This window comes from Cryptotermes secundus, unplaced genomic scaffold (assembly GCF_002891405.2).
Source record: "Cryptotermes secundus unplaced genomic scaffold, Csec_1.0 scaffold267, whole genome shotgun sequence".
NCBI lineage: Eukaryota > Metazoa > Arthropoda > Insecta > Blattodea > Kalotermitidae > Cryptotermes > Cryptotermes secundus.
In genome coordinates this window covers 739,430-755,868 of record NW_019733322.1, presented here as the reverse complement: position 1 = coordinate 755,868, position 16,439 = coordinate 739,430, and the positions used below count along the sequence as shown (strand labels likewise).

Below are 16,439 nucleotides of genomic sequence, written 5' to 3'. Positions count from 1 at the left end.
GGCGGTCGTTCGGTCGGTATAGTTCGCTTGTGGACTAAAACCACGGAGTTTGTTTTGTTTGTAAATTTTCTGGACCAATCCAAATGTAAAGATATTTAACAATTTATTATCTAGACACTGAGCACCAAATTTATTCAACTTTCTTTATAGACACTGCTTCATAATTTTGTGTTCCATCCATGCAATTGGACATTGTCGAACACGCCAATTGGAAAATGTTGTTCAAAATGACCGTCAGTGACAAACGGCTTCTCGCCGAATTGCCATACGACAGACCGCTCTCTCGGGGCAGCACACTAAGAAAACAGACATCAGGGAATCCAATCCTCATATACAAAAAACTTGATGTTATTTTCATCGCCTCGAGGGAACATTCTCTGTGCATTAAAAATTCTTTGAATCTGATGTGTTATATAACGACTGTGTATGACTTGCTGAATGCCTTTGCAGAAGTGTGCCTCCACTCATGGCCAGGAAAACCCGAAAAGCAGCGGCGCCAGTAAAGCGTGTATGCATCATTTCCAGACGCCACATTATTGAATTGCGGTATCCTGTTGCACTACGTAGATCTGACTTTGCGTTCCGCTGTTTTGCCCTCTACCTGCAACGTCGGTTAATATTCTGTCGTTTTCTCTTTATTGTCGCTACATGTTTCGGCCTAACCGGCCATCATCAGGTGTACAGGTTGCTGTGATGAAGGAATCTGCTGCTTACTGCAATGCTATTCTGTTTTTCTTATGCAGTTGCCTCGGATTAATTCTAGGTTATGTGGGTTAAGCAGCTGTTTTATTTGGATGTCCTTCAACGACTCCTGTGCACGTATTTGTCTTTTGGTCTTGTTGGTTTGTTGGTTTACTTTGGTTCAGTGTGTGGCTATCCTGAAACTTTCTTTTGTTAGGGCTGAAGCTTGTTGTATGGCGGTCGGCCATCACGGTCTTTCGTTGTGCGTAGTAATTATGTACGCGTAATATTGCTCACGTGGGCTGTATTAAAGGCAATTTTAAAATTTGATAGCTGTCATCACAGTTTGGCACACTGCTTTGTATTAGCCTATAGTAGGGAAAGTTTTCAGTTTAATGAACAGTACTGTACAAGCAAATAAATAAACAAAACTAATTGCATGCATTTCTTACCTGATATTGACACACTCATTCACTCACTCACTCACTCACTCACTCACTCACTCACTCACTCACTCACTCACTCACTCATGGTGCTGAGCACTTCTTGAGAAGCTGCCAATTGTACAGCTACTCAGGAACTTTTCAGCATTTTATGGAATCAGAAGGTTCACTACCGTGTTCACAAGATCCCTCCACTGATCCCTATCCTGAGCCAGATTAATCCCCATACCATCCCATCCTATTTCTCTGAGATTCATTTTAATATTGTCCACCCACCTACGTCTTGGTCATCCTAATGGTCTATTTTCTTCTGGCTTTCCCACAAATATCCTATATGCTTTCCTCTTCTCCCACATTCGTGCTACATGCCCTGCTCATCTCATTCTCCTTGACTTGATCATTCTAATTATACTTGGAGAAGAGTACAAGTTATGAAGCTCCTCATTATGCAGTTTTCTCCAACCTCCTTTCACTTCATCCCTCTTTGGTCCAAATATTCTCCTCAACACCCTCAGACTATGTTGCTCTCTGAATGTCAGAGACCAAGTTTCATACACATACAGAACCACAAGAAAAATTATAGTTCTTTATGTTCTATTTTTTGTGATTTTGAACAGCAGACGAGAAGACAAAAGGTCCTGGAGTGAATGGTAGCAAATATTATTTGACTGGCATAAACATTTAATAAAGTATTAAGCAGTAGATCATACGGAGAAGTAAAACGACACATGTATTTATTAAGTTTAGACTGCCTATAACCAGGTTTGTGTCATTTTCTCTACGTATTGCTCTATATAGCAGGACTTTGAATCATGTAGCCTGTTAAACAAGTTAGACTCAGTTAATCTTCCCGCGCAGTTTTTGAACACGCTTTTTTCTTTCCTGTTCTGGGTTATCAAAATGTGAAATTCAGAGGCCTTAAGCTGTAAGCTGCATACACAGGCTGATTAATCATAGTGATAAGAATTCATGGATAATGGGATGTTAATGCACTCTGACATTCCACTTGACCCGTGCACTCCAGTTACCTCATTTATCCCACTCACAAAATCCCCCCTTATTGACATTATTAACCCAGCTTACTCCACTATCCCTATTCTTAATTTCAAGCACTCATTTTTTGCTAATAGGGCGGTTAGCACAGAATTCCACTACTGGATACCTTTCAGAACGCGTGCAATTAAACAGACGTTTCAGTTCAAGTTTTCGAGATACTTCGTACAAGCCTGTAAGATCCGTTTTTGGGATTTATCTTCCTATTTCTTCTCGGTGTTACAAGTGTCTCTTCTCCAAGAAATTTCTTCACCAGTATTATTCACCTATTTCTTGTTTCCTTTCCGATCTACATGTCCACCACATCTGTTCCTTTTCAATAAACTGCAGCAGCCCAAGGTAATATGTTAGAAGTTTGAATACGGCAGGTTCGCTCAGGTCAGTGGCAGAAGAAATCTCAAAATATAAGTCAGATTTAGCGGGAGTACATGAGGTCAGATGGGATGGAGCTGGCATCGCACCCGCAGGAGACTATATAATTTTCTATGGAAAGGGGAACGAAAATCATGAATTAGGTACAGGTTTTTTCGTACATAAGAGAATCGTATCAGCAGTTAAGAGGGTAGAGTTCGTTAGTGATAGGATAGCGGGCCTCCGTAGTCTAGAGGTAACGTTCCCACCTCATGACTCGTAGTACGCGGGTTCAAATACCCGGCGGAGGTCGTCGAATTTTAAGGGCGGAAAAATTCAGGGAACAAGTCCTCCAGGAGGGACTTTAAGCCGTGGGTCCGGTGTCGTAGCTTTACGGCACGTAAAAGAACCTCATATCTCCAAAGGAGTTCACTGAGCCAAAATTGCGGACGTTTCCCGCCCAACAGCAGTCACTAATACCTCTGGTAGATGGGGAAAGCATTATAGATACCTCTCAGCTAGTAGAGCCGGTCTCGCTGGCTGGGCGTGACTGATGGTAAGCACCAATACCGGTAGGATAAAGAGACTGGTAGAAATCATAGAGGGAAACACAATGGACCACTACAGGTCTAAGTGCATGGGGAAACCCACCCTCTCCAATAACTAACTAACTAGTGATAGGATATCATATATAATACTAAAAGGTCCCTGGTGTGATATCATCGTTATGGATGTTCACGACCCAACAGAAGACAATGTTGATGACAAAGGATAGATTCTATAAAGAACTAGAACATGTATTTGATAAATTCTTGATCAATGCCAAAGTAGGGAGGGAAGACATTTTCAAACCAACAATGGGAATGAGAGTTGCTTGAAATTAATATGATAATGGAGTTAGAGCAGTAAACTTTGCCACATCAAAAAATCTTACTGTCAGTAGTACAGTAGTACAGTGTTCCCGCATCGTAACATCCATAAATTTACTTGGACATCTCCTGATGGGAAGATACACAATCAAATAGACCATATTTTGATAGATAGGAGACGGCATTCAAGTATACTTGATGTCCTATCATTCAGGGCAGCAGATTGTGATACTGACCACTACCTGGTGGTGGCAAAGGTTAGGAAGAGACTGGCAGTGAGCAAACAAACAACACACAGAGTTCAAATGGAGAGGTTCAGTCTCAAGCACTTAAATGAGGTAAACTTGAAGAGCAGTATCGTGTTGAAATCTCAAATAGGTTCACAGCTTTGGAAAACTTGGAAACTGAGGTGGATGTTAATAAAGCTTGGGAAACTATTAGAGAGAATATAAAAATGTCTGCCAAAGAGAGTCTAGGTTATTATGAACCGAAGAAGCATAAGCCATGTTTCGATGAAGGATGCTCAAAATTATTAGATAAAAGAAAGCAGGCCAAATTGCAATGGTTACAGGATCCAAGCGAGTTAAATTGGGATAATCTGAACAATATAAGACGTGAAACCAGCAGGCATTTCAAGAACAAAAAGAGGCAATATCTGAAAAACAAAATTGACTAGCTTGCAATGAACAGTAAGAACAAGAACATAGAGACCTGTATAGATGAATGAATGACTTTAAGAGGGGTTACCAGCCTAGCAGTAACTTAGTGAAGGATGAGAATGGTGATCTGCTTGCAGGTTCCCACAACATTTTGAATAGGTGGAGGAACTACTTCTCTCAGTTATTGAATGTACATAGGGTCAGTGCTGTTAGGCAGACCGAAATCCATACAGCTGAGGCGTTAGTACCAGATCCTAGCCCTTTTGAGGTTGAAAGTGCTATTGCATAATTGAAACGGTATAAATCGCCAGGTAGTGATCAAATTCCTGCAGAACTTATTCAAGCAGGAGGCGAAATATTACGTTCTAAGATCCACAATCTAATTACTTCTATTTGGCATAAGGAGAAATTTCCTGATCAGTGGAAAGAGTCTATTATTGTACCAGTTCACAAGAAGGGTGATAGAACTGACTGTAGCACAATTCAGATATTTGGGAACGACGATAACAAATCAAAACTTGATTCAGGAGGAAATTAAGAGATTGAATTCGGGTAATGCTTGCTATCATTCAGTCCAGAACCTTTTGTCCTCTCGTCTGCTGTCCAAAAATATAAAAATTAGAATATAGGTGTACAAAACTATAATTTTGCCTGTGGTTCGTATGAAACTTGGTCTCTGAAAACCATTCATTTCGATTCGCTTCGACTCGAGTGCCAGCAGTCGAAGATCAGTTTTCTTGCTGGAAACTAGTCTAAAAATGAACAAAGCAACAGGCCGGGTCCTGCTAGGGTCACGGTGTTAGTGTGTCACTAGGCACAGATTATGGTATTCATATATGGTAAACTGACAATATATAGGGCATATAATTTATTTTATCGGTCAAGGGCCCTGAGATAACCAGAGAGAGAACAATTAACATTTACAGCAAACTCAGGCAAGCAGGCAGGCTTGTACAGAATCTTCTTCATGCTTATATAAGAAGATGCTGCTGTCTGTTGTACACGTTCTTGTGACTAGCAGCATGCCAGCAACAGTAGAGCGTGTTCTGCAACTGGCGTTGTGCTGTGTCGTCGTCACGGCTAGGCCAGGTAATCGCCGTAGGCCCTTCGCTATTGTTGCATGCTTGTTCACATGATAAATACTCCTGTCCTGTGACAAGTCTTGGCTTAACTTTTTCGTTTATTTTCATGGATATATTTACATGCACGTGCACAACGAATTCATGTATTCAGTAAATATTTAATCTTTATTGTGTGTAATAGCAGTGAACAGTAAAGCCTTAACAGTGATTTTTTATATCTATGTTGTATAGTTTTAACTTCTCGTGAATTTAAGAACGCCTGAACCAACAATGAATAATTTCATGCGATTTTAATGTTGGATTATAACAACAACAACAACAACAACAACAACAAAAAGGTGCTTTCAATGGCACAGTGTTTAGTGAGCCGATTATAGCTGATAGCAAGAAGAGAGAGGCAGTTGCTTTGTTCCACTTTAGGAGGTCCTGGAGGACATGAGAAGGATGTGGCAACATGCAACTCGGGTTAGAAATTCAGGATCTTTTATCCAATAGTTACGCATTTCTCACTAACTAACACTACTACATTTGCAATGAGGTCCGTTTGAGCTAACAGTTTTGTTGATGTAAAGTAAAGGGTCTAAAATGGCGGCCTGAGTTGATGATTGGGAAAAATAAGTAGACTCCTATTATATATACTCGTACAAGGTACATTTTGTATATTGCCACGCTTTAAATGTGTGACTATAGGCGATGTATGGGTTGGATATTGAGTTTATTGACCACTTTAACACACAACTCGTAACTACAATTAATTATAGCGCTATTGCTAATCACCACACTTTACAGTTCATCGTTACACACACTAGGGTTCTCAGTCTTCAATAGTCGTATCCTGACAAGGGATTTCAACACAGTAATTACACCAATATCACTATAAGTGCAGTAAAAATGAAATCTTCTTTTCATATCCGCACCCTTTCAACTCAACTGACTCGTTGACATTTGTTCTCAATCATTTTCGACTGTCGTCTCAAAAAAAATCCTCAATTATTCCGTTATATAGCCTGGGGGCGGCTTCAACACTTTTCCGTCGTTATAGCCCAGCAGCACCTTTATTGTTTCTTGCTTATTCGTTGCCGCGGGAACATGTTTACTGAGACGTTGCCTAGCAATTGAAATCTACTCTGGTTCTACTACTCCGGCTTTCAGGCGTCATGTCACATTATCATACCAGTGATTAATCTGTACACAGATTCTGGGACGCTGGAATCTTAGTCTATATCATACTGTCTAATCACCCAAAAAGCCTCCATTTCATTCAGTCTGCCTGAAGATTTCAGATCATGTAAAATTACAAATAAAATCCCACCATAGCCCGTAGTTTGTGTCCTGTCATATGCAGGTAGTGGCCTTTCGTTGGGTCTGTCCATTATCCAAGCAGTCCTAGGATATAACGCGAAGGTTTACAGTCTCGTATTTACTTCTGAGTCAGAAAAGGCTTGAGCGCCTGGTTCGTTAAGTTCCAAGAATATTTTCACATGATGATCAAGGAAGATTTTTAGAACACAATGTCGGTTCATTTATTTATACAGGGTGTGTACGAAGCCCAGTCTCGCTCTATGTAAACGCATCGTAGAGTTATGTAAATTACGTTACATTGATATATGCTCCTTACTTTTCGTAGCACAAAATGATGAGTCGACAAGTTTGATGTGATTGCAGGAGCAACAATTATAATCCCGCTTATGCATCTCCTTGAGATCATCTCTTCATCTGTATCGAAGTCTCCATATCCACAAAGTGTTGTCACGAGATGAAAGGGTGATTGAGATTTCTCTCGGGCCCGAAAAATCCGTCTGTTTGAAAACACCTTAGTCATGCACTCGCAAAAAAAAGAACAGCAAAATGGACAGATATTTCATCTCTCGTCATGAATTCCCATAATTTTCAACTGTGGCACAAATTATTCTCTTAGCATTACTTTGTTTATTTACTTGACCATCGAAAAAGAATGGTCCAAAAATAGTTTCTCTTGGCAGAGCCTCCCGTATAACAAACTGTGGTGGTTCTTTCTCAGCTCTTCGTGGTATTGTTGTGTTGTTTTTATACCATACGAAAACTTTCCTTTCTCTACAACTTCGATAAATAACATGATCATCTGAAACTATGCACTGTGCCTCTGAGACACGAAATTGATGGGGCTAGGTACTTTGTGCTCACCTTGTACATTAGCCGTAATAGCTGTGACAAGCGTACTCTTGTTCAGAACTTGACCTGATATCCATATTTCTGCTTACTGAATGCTCAAAGGAAAATTACTTATTAAATAATATATAGCCAAAGGATATCTACTCGCAGTTACTATATTCCCTATTTTCTTTTTCAACAGATGACTGTGTACATGGATGCCAAAGAAAGATTCACAGAACTGACTACAGTAAGTACAAAAACGCAAGCGGCAAAGAGAATGGAACGCAGGAACAACCTAAGAAGAATTTAGTCAGATTCACTTCTTTGCTCTTCAAAATTAAGACGTGGATTATGAAAGCAGACGTTTTCTAAATTAAAAGAATAAAGACCTGAGTCGGGATAGCGCAGTCGGCATAGCGACTGGACGACCGAGACGTCGGCGTTCGAGTCCCGGTAGGGTCAAGAATTTTCTCTTCTCCAAGTATTCCAGACCGGCTCTAGGGTCCACCCAACCTCCTATTTAATGAGTGCCGAAGGCTCTTTCTCCGGGTGTAAAGCGACCAGGATGTGAAGCTGACCACTCACCTCCAGCTAGTGCCGAGGTCAAGAGAAAGTGGATCTATACATCTTTATACGCCTTTATGGCATAGTGCATAATTCGTTAAGCACAGGGACAACTTTAACTTTACCTTAGTTTTTATATCAACCCTCAAACACACGACACAGTGAAACAGAAGACTGCTCGCTTGTTCGTTTGCACACTACATAACTTGCTTTCATGCAACATCAGTTGTCTACATTTTGTAGTTATGGTAATCCTACATTTTGTAGTTATGGTAATCCGAAATTACATAATTTCAGAGCTAATATCTCACTGTTACAAAATGTTATATTTATATATAAATGATTTTAATATAACCATGTACCTAACGTAATTCTTTCTACATAAAAAGCAGCTAAATTTGGGTGATGTTTATATATTTGTCACTTTTGGTTTTGATTTCTTCTGCAGGTTGGTCCAGCTCACAGTCCTCACCCAGCAGCGATTCGGCAAACTTCAACTTACAGCATGGTGCAATGCCATTCAATTTTGGATCAGCAAGTAATGATTTTGGCACCCCAGGCTTTGGTCCGCTTGGGACGATTCACTCAGGAACTAGCACTTACAGTAACAGTCCCAGCTCTGCACGAAGCTTCTCTGGATCTGTCAGGACCAGGGAACAAGTGTTTAGTGAACGCGGAGGATACGGTGGTTATGACGCCGTTGGAAGAGGTGGAACTATAGGTGATGCAGCACCAAGTACCAACTATGCTCGTAGTGGGTCGTTAGGTTTTGGGACTGGGACATTTGGCCATGCTTCAGGACTTGGAAATGGCAGATTGAATAATGCTAATGCAGTAATGTTAAGTAGCAGTGGTGGACTGACGCAATTAGGGAATGGAATGGAACACGGACACAGTAGATTTGTCACCAGCTTTGGGAGTGGACTTTCGGGAGAGGGCGGGCCACATGTAGCTAACGGTGGTAACGGAGCACGAAGTTCAACTTCCTTTGTACACCGTTCAAATTTTGAAAAATACACAGAAATCGGTGGAGTTGGAAACAGTGATTTGGGATCCGGAAGGCTGGAATTGTCAAAAGTTAGCGGACCTAGAATTGGAAGTAATTCCTTAAGAAGTGTAGCAAACGCTTTTGGTAGCGTAGGAAATAGCAGAAATAATTTAGAATCAACAGTGTATCCAAGTGAAAATGTAGATAGAGGTACTCGGTTTGGGACTGGAATTAACGGAGCACGAAATTCTTTAAGTTTAAAAAGCGGATCTATGGTAAGGACAACGAATGGAGGATTGTTTGGATCTGAACCCAGCACCAAAGGGGTTGGATTTGGAAGTGGCGCAAGCTCTAACGTATCTAGGACCTCTATTGTTTCTGAAACACGCGGAAGTCACTCTGGAAGGTCGAAAGATTACGGAAGAAGTGGCAGATTATCTGATACCGGTACTTCAGAAGCAGGTAGTGGCCTTGAAGGAGCAGGGAAACAACTTCGATTCTTTGAAAGCGTCAGCAGGTCTCGTAGCGGAAGCTTCTCAGAAAGTGGACGCAACATCGGTGCTAATGACTTCGGGGGGTTGATAGGAAGTGGCACTGGGATAGCGAGCGATGAATTTGGTTCACATGATGGTGCCGTAAACAACTTACACGTTAATAGAGAAAAAGGAGTTGGTGTCGGTGCAGTTGGAGGCAATGTTGTAATTTCTGACGGAGGTGAAGGTGAAGGAGGCTTGAGGCTTTTAGAGAGAGGAAAAGTGTTAAGCAGCGGACCTACTGGCCCAGAAATAATAATTAGCCAATCATCTACCCATAGTTTAAAAAGTAGTAAAGCTCGCTTAGTTCCCACCAGCGGAACGAGCACTAGCGATTTCGATGATGGAATTAAAGGTCTAGAAGTGAAGGGAACAGTTGGTAGAAATAAGGAATTTATACGCTCTTCTACTACGTACACCTTAGGAGGAAGTGAATTGAAAAGAAGTTTCGGCTCTGGACATATGGGATTAACTCCCGATGGAAGCTTTAGTTCACTTGAATCATCAGATAATTCCGGATTTGTCTCAGCATCTAGTAAGGCTGAGAAATTTTCAAAAAGTCCAGGGGAAGGATTAGTCTCTGAGGAAGTTTCTGGAGGAACTGACAGCGATTCAGAAAGTCGTTTAGAGGGCTTAAGAATTCCAGAAAATGTAAACAGCTTAGGAGGTAATGGTGGTAGTAGTACTGGAACTGTTGGTGATTCTGGATTTGAAAATACACGCGGGGTAGAAAGCGGTGACATTAAGAGTCATATCAGACTGAGTAGCAGCGCGTCTGGATCCCATACCCATAGCGTAATTGGCCTAGAAGATTCAGACGAGAGTGTCAGTAATTTTGGAAGTCCTTCTGTCGGCAATAAGAACCCAAATGGGATCATTGTTTCTCGTTCTTCTGCAAGGGGACGGAGTGACGTGGGAGGTAATTCTGGTTCAGGAACCGGCGGTGGCGTACGAGATATTGATAAGAGGTCTGAAGGCGATTTTACTGGAAGTGAAGGGGGTATCGGCAAAATATTTGGAATTAGTTCCAGAGGCAGCAAAAGCGGACCAGGAAGTACCACATCTGGGGGCTCTGCGGGCACTTCAGAAGCTGCATCTGGGTCTGAAGAAATCTCAGCATCTGTACATAGGCCTACTTCTAATCTCAGAGGCGGTTTCAATGGCTCCGGCGGTACTACTAAGAGTGGATTAAGAGGACCTGCAGCCAGTTTCGGACATATTTATGTAGTTCGAGAAAGCTCCTCATTGCAGAGTGGTTTCGACGGAGAAGGAGGCTCCAGCATTCCTTCTCACTATGGGTCTGGTGGTACTAAGGATGGATCAAAGGCAGGAAATGACGGAGGCACTACAATTAGTTTGGGTGGTTTCGGAGGTGGCTCTGGGCCGGAAGGTACTCCTGGCTCAGGAGGAAATTCTGTATCGATAGCTGATGTCAATAAATTAAGGGATATTAGCAGTGATTTTCGAGACGGCTCCGATGACAATAATAGTCGCAGTGGGACCTTTGGAGGACCAGAAGGTGGTTTGGGTGACAGTGTTCTGTCAGGCAGTAGAAGAGATACTGGAAATGCTTATGGCAGTGGGAGTTACATTGTAAGTGGTTCAGGCAGCAGTAGTTTTGATAGTTATGCAGGTAGTTCAGGCAAATCAGGTCATAATTATGGATTTATTGATGGCGGAAAACATAGAGGCAATATTTTCGGCACTGAAAGTAAGAGAAAAACTACATCTGATAGTGATATTACTGAAGGCTCTGCTATTACACGCAGTGGCTTTAGCAGCAATTATGAAGCTAGTGACCTGGGTGAAATAAATGACCATAAGAACATATTTGGTTCTGGGGACAAGAAATCACATAGTCTCGCCTTCGGAAGCTCAGCCGGGAACAGTTACGGGTTAGACAGAAGTGACGGTGGGAAAAAAGTTTCTGTCAGTATTTTTGGAGACGACAGTAATACCGAAAGAGGATCCACGAATGGCGATTTTGGAGACTCTTCTAGTAGCCCGTTTTTAAGTAATTATGCAAATAGTGGTTTGAACGGAATAAGTGGGTCTCAGAACATTTTCAGAACAAGTTACGTTGCCAGTGTGACGCACAGTAAGACGATTGGTAGTTCCAGTGGAAGCGCCACTGGCCTCTTAAGCAACCCTGAATTAGGGACAAGTGGCCTTGTGCATAAAAACGACACTGAAAGTTCTTTTGGAAGAGGGAGTGATATCCACGTAGGATCCAACTCAAGTGATTTTGAAAGCTCTATCGGGAGGACCAGTTACTTGGGCAGTTACGGATTGCAAGGAAATGGGTTCAGCGGAATAAGAGGTACTCGTTCTGATGTTGCTCAGAGTCAGGGTCAAAGCGGATTAGATAGTGATACTTCTGCATCCTCTGCTGAAAGTTTGACAGGTGGAAGTGGTTGTGGTGGAGCCTATGGTTATGATCAAGTTGGAAGAGGCTGTGTTGAAGGTAACATAGGAATTCGCGATGAACATCAGTGGAAAACTGCAAATTTCGCTAAAGAAAGAAGCACAGGAGAAGCTGTAAACTCAGAAGATGTTGGTGAGGACAAAAGTGTAGATGTACATACTACAGGGGACTCAGCGTTCGTTGTTGGGTTGGAAGAAAATACTAATTCCGGTAGAACAAACAGTTTCAATACAGGTACAGGCACGCCAGGTATAGTCGGCGAAAACAAGGAGAGAGCGAGTGCTATTGGCGATATTTATGAAACTAGTAAACTTAGGAGTGGCTCAAGTAGCAGCGTGGTAGGCGGCAGTGTCCGTGGTGGTTTCAGTGGCATTAGGGGTACAGACTCCGGAGGTTCTAGCGCTCAAGGGGGCTCAGTACATGGTGGAGAAGTAAGGGGTCCCTTAGCTGGGAATATACCTGGTAATGAATTCAGCTCAAACGCGAATAACTTCAGAAGCGTTGGTGGTTACATCAGATATGTAGGTGGATTGAGGGAACTGGGCGAAATTGCAGCTCTTCGTGGAACGGGTGAATCTGATGTTAATGTTAGAGGGGATCATAGTAGTAGCAGTCTTGGTGTGCTGAGTAATGGTGGAGCAGACGGAATATTCGGCGAAATAAATCCCTACAGTATTAGAAGAAATATGGTCCAGAGGAGCTCCAGCAGAAGCAGTTTAGGAGGAACTACTAGTGCTGAAGGAGACGCGAGAGGGGAACCAGCTGAATCTGAGATAAGCAATGGTTCCAAAAATGGATTTGTTGTCTCACATTTCTGGAGTTCTGGAGGAATTCCAGACTGTGGAAGTGGTCTGGATGGAACTGATGGCACCAGCAATTCAGGTATGAGACCATAAAATGTGAAATATTTGTTACATTCTGTCTAAAAGTTTTGGTGTTGTATTCACCCGTCCTGTTTAGCGGTTGCTCTGGTAGCGCCCTTCGTCTTCCACTGAGAGTTACTGCTCCTGCAAGAACTTTATTAAAACGATGACAATTATTCAGATGGTGAAGATAAAATCCGCAAGTTCAGAAAGTCTAAAAAACACGTAATTGTATGTTATGTGCCAGCTCAATCTAGTTCGATCCTGTTTATCAAACTTATCTTTTTATTATATCCTTCCACAAACTTTTATATGTCCAAATGTCGCCTCTTCCTCTTAAGTATGTCGATCCAAATAATATATTTATATATCATACATCATCTTCTGCACAGGTCTGATTTGAATCTTATTTTTATGATAGGACACTATGAAACGGATTATTGTAACAGCCATTTTCCGAAGTACATTTTAACCGCATCCCCTCATGTCATTTGACGGTATATAGGCCCTGCTACTTCTAACAACGGAAACAATTCATATATTAAACCTATTATTTGGCTTATGTACATTAATGGAAGCAGGCCTAGAGCTTTAATTAGTCTTTGTTGCTTATGCCTCCAGACTTTTTGATTGTACCTTTTTTCGATTTGTAGCCGTAACTACACTACAAGGAGAACGGTAAAAAACGTTTAAATTAAAAAACGGGAAAGTTATGCCACTCTTCGGAGCAGTATTGATTGATGAGGTGTGCAAAATTACCGTTACCAATTGCACATGGAAGAAACGCCGGCACGGAAATTCGGTGTGAGTTTGTTACCAATCTGATTCTGTGCAGCCATCGACGCCTGAGTTCCATATAGCTCCCTTTGAGTGCGCTGTGCCTAAAACTTGCTGTAGCTGATGTTTTAAGTCGGAAGAAACGAGACTGTGCATATTTATTTCAGTGATTTTATTAAAATCTGAACAAGGCTCGCTAGAGATCATTTGCTATTTTCAATTTATTTAATAACTAAAACCAATTCCAAAAGGCACTGAATATGATCGCTACGATTTAAGAAAGATGTACTTCGAATTAGTTAGTATTGTCACATGACGCCTGAAAGCTGTAATCTGCTCATCTGGGCTGGGCTTCACTGAGCATGTTCCCGTGGCAACACGGAAGGCGCTACTGCTGGTCGGCGAACTGTTGGAACACGTTTCCACAGCAACGAATACAACTGAAGAAGCAATGCATTGCTTAGACGCCGATTAGTAAGTAACGCGTACAGAAACATTACCGTTGCAACAGAGAGGTAAAGGCTGTTCACATGGCAACCAACCTCCACATCACAGAACGCGATAACTCTACTGCTGCAGGAGGTGATCTCCATGCGGTTCGACCAGAACCTTCCTCAGGGAGAGAACTGACCAACAGAAGACAGAAGAGGACAGAACACAGAAGACGAAGTCAGAAGTCAGAAGTAAAGTCTAGTTTAAGTGGTGTCATCATTGTTCGTAGTTACGAAGCATTATAGTTGCAGTACAGTACAGTACGCCAGGAACAAATCAGTTTTCATCATGTGTACGTGGACACTTCATATTCATTTAATGCAATTACAGAAATACTGCTGAAACAGATTAATCTCAGTATCGATAAAACTCTCTTTTCTGTTATGCTATCATCTGTTAAATCTTTGATATTCACATAATTAAAAAAATAGGCAGTTTTCCAGAGCGTTGGGTTCTTTCTTGCGGATGACATATACGTTACATCAAGCAGGTTAGTCTACCGGAAATAACCTTGACTTATAGTATTCAGATCGAATCTCGGGTGGGACACAGTATCCTGAGGTGTTTCGTTGTTTACCTCAGTCCCTCCAATCAAATTTTGGAGTCACAACTCAGTTATGCCACAGCCACTGCACTCTATAATCTGGACACTGACAGCGTTGCGAAATGTACCACAGAAGAAAACACTAATCGTTAAAAATGACCATTCTTCTTTCGTGTTATCCACCTCGTGCTGCATTCGTGTGGTAGAAATGAGACATAATAATCGCTCGCTTATAGCACCATACAGATCTGCTGGCACTCAATGCTAAAAGAATTATATTCTCTTACGTTTAACTGAATAATTCAGACCAAAACATCGGGACTAAGTGCGTTTTTAGACAGTGTGAAGAAACGCGTCTGTTATTGCAGATTATTTCCTTATATAGAGACTTACACCACGAATCAAATTAGAATTGTGGAACTTAATGAAAAGTTATGTCCATCTTGTGTAGCGACTTCCAATTTCTTTGCCTTTCAGAAAACCCTTAAGAGACGAATCTTCATTTTATATAGAGTAGGGATTGTACTGAAATGTCGGGAGTTATATTCATGACTGTCTTCTTTGTCCACACTTAATTGAAAATGTAATTAATATTCTACCAGTGTAGTTTCGTGCATGCAAACGTGCGAATAGTTTCCAATTATGTGTGCATTTCATGAATTAATTTAAAGAACTCAAGAGGAGCTGAAAACATGCACCCTGAACTTGTTACATTTTTTATTGTGCGGGGGCGTTCATATCATCACATATGATTTTCTTTCCCCCAATGGCTCTATAGCATCCTTGGGTCCTGGTCTCTGATTTTGAGTTTCATGATAATTTTACAGACTGTAAGACTCCTTGGACGAGTGATCAACTCGCCGCAAGGCCTCTGCCTAAACAGAGGACAATACAAACACAAATTAAACACATACACATACCAAACATCCATGCCTTATTCGAACCCACGATCCCGGCTTCCGAGCTAGCGAAGACAGTGCATGCCTTAGACAGCTAGACTATCATGACCTATTTCTAGATGAATTAATAAATGCCAATGAATTATTTTTCAGATCCTCCTTCAAGTGTGGGGAAACACGGGAGTGTTAAGGTTGGATAAGGGCGCTGATTGCATACCATGGAACACAAGAGTATTGACGATCACAATTGTTATCATCATCTGCATTGTTATGTTAAACATCTCATAAAATTACCAAGTGTATGGATGAGGGTTATTTATTGAATTTTCTTTCACTACTTTGTAATTAAGACTGATTAATAACTTTGAAATGAGAAAATAAGACACAACTTAATTACAAAATAAAATGGAAAATGATGTAATAATCAGATAAATCTTATTAAAGTAAATAGACTTTAAATAATTCTGACGATGGTGTATATTGTACAGAACTATTACGAGTAGACTTATTTTAGACCCTGTCCATCGTCTGGTATATATAAGACTGATTGAGACTAGCTCTTTCTGACGGGCCCAACTGAGGAGGTTTATCTTGCACCATCCACCTGATGACGGAGACAGATCCAGTCTCCGAAACGTTGTGGTTTATTGTCTTCTATATATACTTGTACCAGACAATGGATAGAGTCCAAAATAAACTTATTAAAGTAAGTTTATAATTTTACAAAACTGCTTAAAATTAAATTTGTACGCCTTTGTATAATGGGGAACGCGGTAGCGTAGTTGGTTGAGGGACTATGCTACAAGCCGGAAGGTCGAGGGTTCAAGTCCCGATGAGGTCACTGGATTTTTTTCAATTGACCTAATCCTTCCAGCCGCACTATGGCCCTGGGGTTGAATCAGGCTCTAATAGAAATGAGTATCAGGAATTAATTAAATAATTTTCCTGGGGAGTAAAGCGCGGCCGGCGCGTAAGGCTGACAACCTTACCGCCATCTTTGAGCCGATTGTCTAGATAATGTGGAACCCTCAACGTCTCACAACCCTATGGGTCTTCAGGCCTGGTACAGGGATAGCTTTACTT

General features: G+C 41.3%; 1 protein-coding gene across 1 annotated transcript; it reads left to right on the top strand.

The window, feature by feature from the left end:
- Positions 1-5,069: 5,069 nt before the first annotated feature.
- LOC111867952 (uncharacterized PE-PGRS family protein PE_PGRS54) lies at positions 5,070-15,762 on the top strand. Its single transcript, XM_023858201.2, has 4 exons — positions 5,070-5,145; positions 7,471-7,518; positions 8,284-12,663; positions 15,510-15,762. Exons 1-4 carry the CDS (start codon positions 5,079-5,081, stop codon positions 15,554-15,556), a joined length of 4,542 nt encoding a protein of 1,513 aa, XP_023713969.1. The 5' UTR covers positions 5,070-5,078; the 3' UTR covers positions 15,557-15,762.
- Positions 15,763-16,439: the final 677 nt, after the last annotated feature.

What these genes read in the sequence shown, in the direction of transcription:
- LOC111867952 (XM_023858201.2), top strand. Translation starts at nt 5,079, where the DNA reads ATGCCAGCAACAGTAGAGCGTGTTCTGCAACTGGCGTTGTGCTGTGTC. An exon ending in CGTCGTCACGGCTAGGCCAG is followed by an intron (nt 5,146 to 7,470) that starts GTAATCGCCGTA and finishes CTTTTTCAACAG; the next exon opens with ATGACTGTGTACATGGATGC. An exon ending in GATTCACAGAACTGACTACA is followed by an intron (nt 7,519 to 8,283) that starts GTAAGTACAAAA and finishes TTTCTTCTGCAG; the next exon opens with GTTGGTCCAGCTCACAGTCC.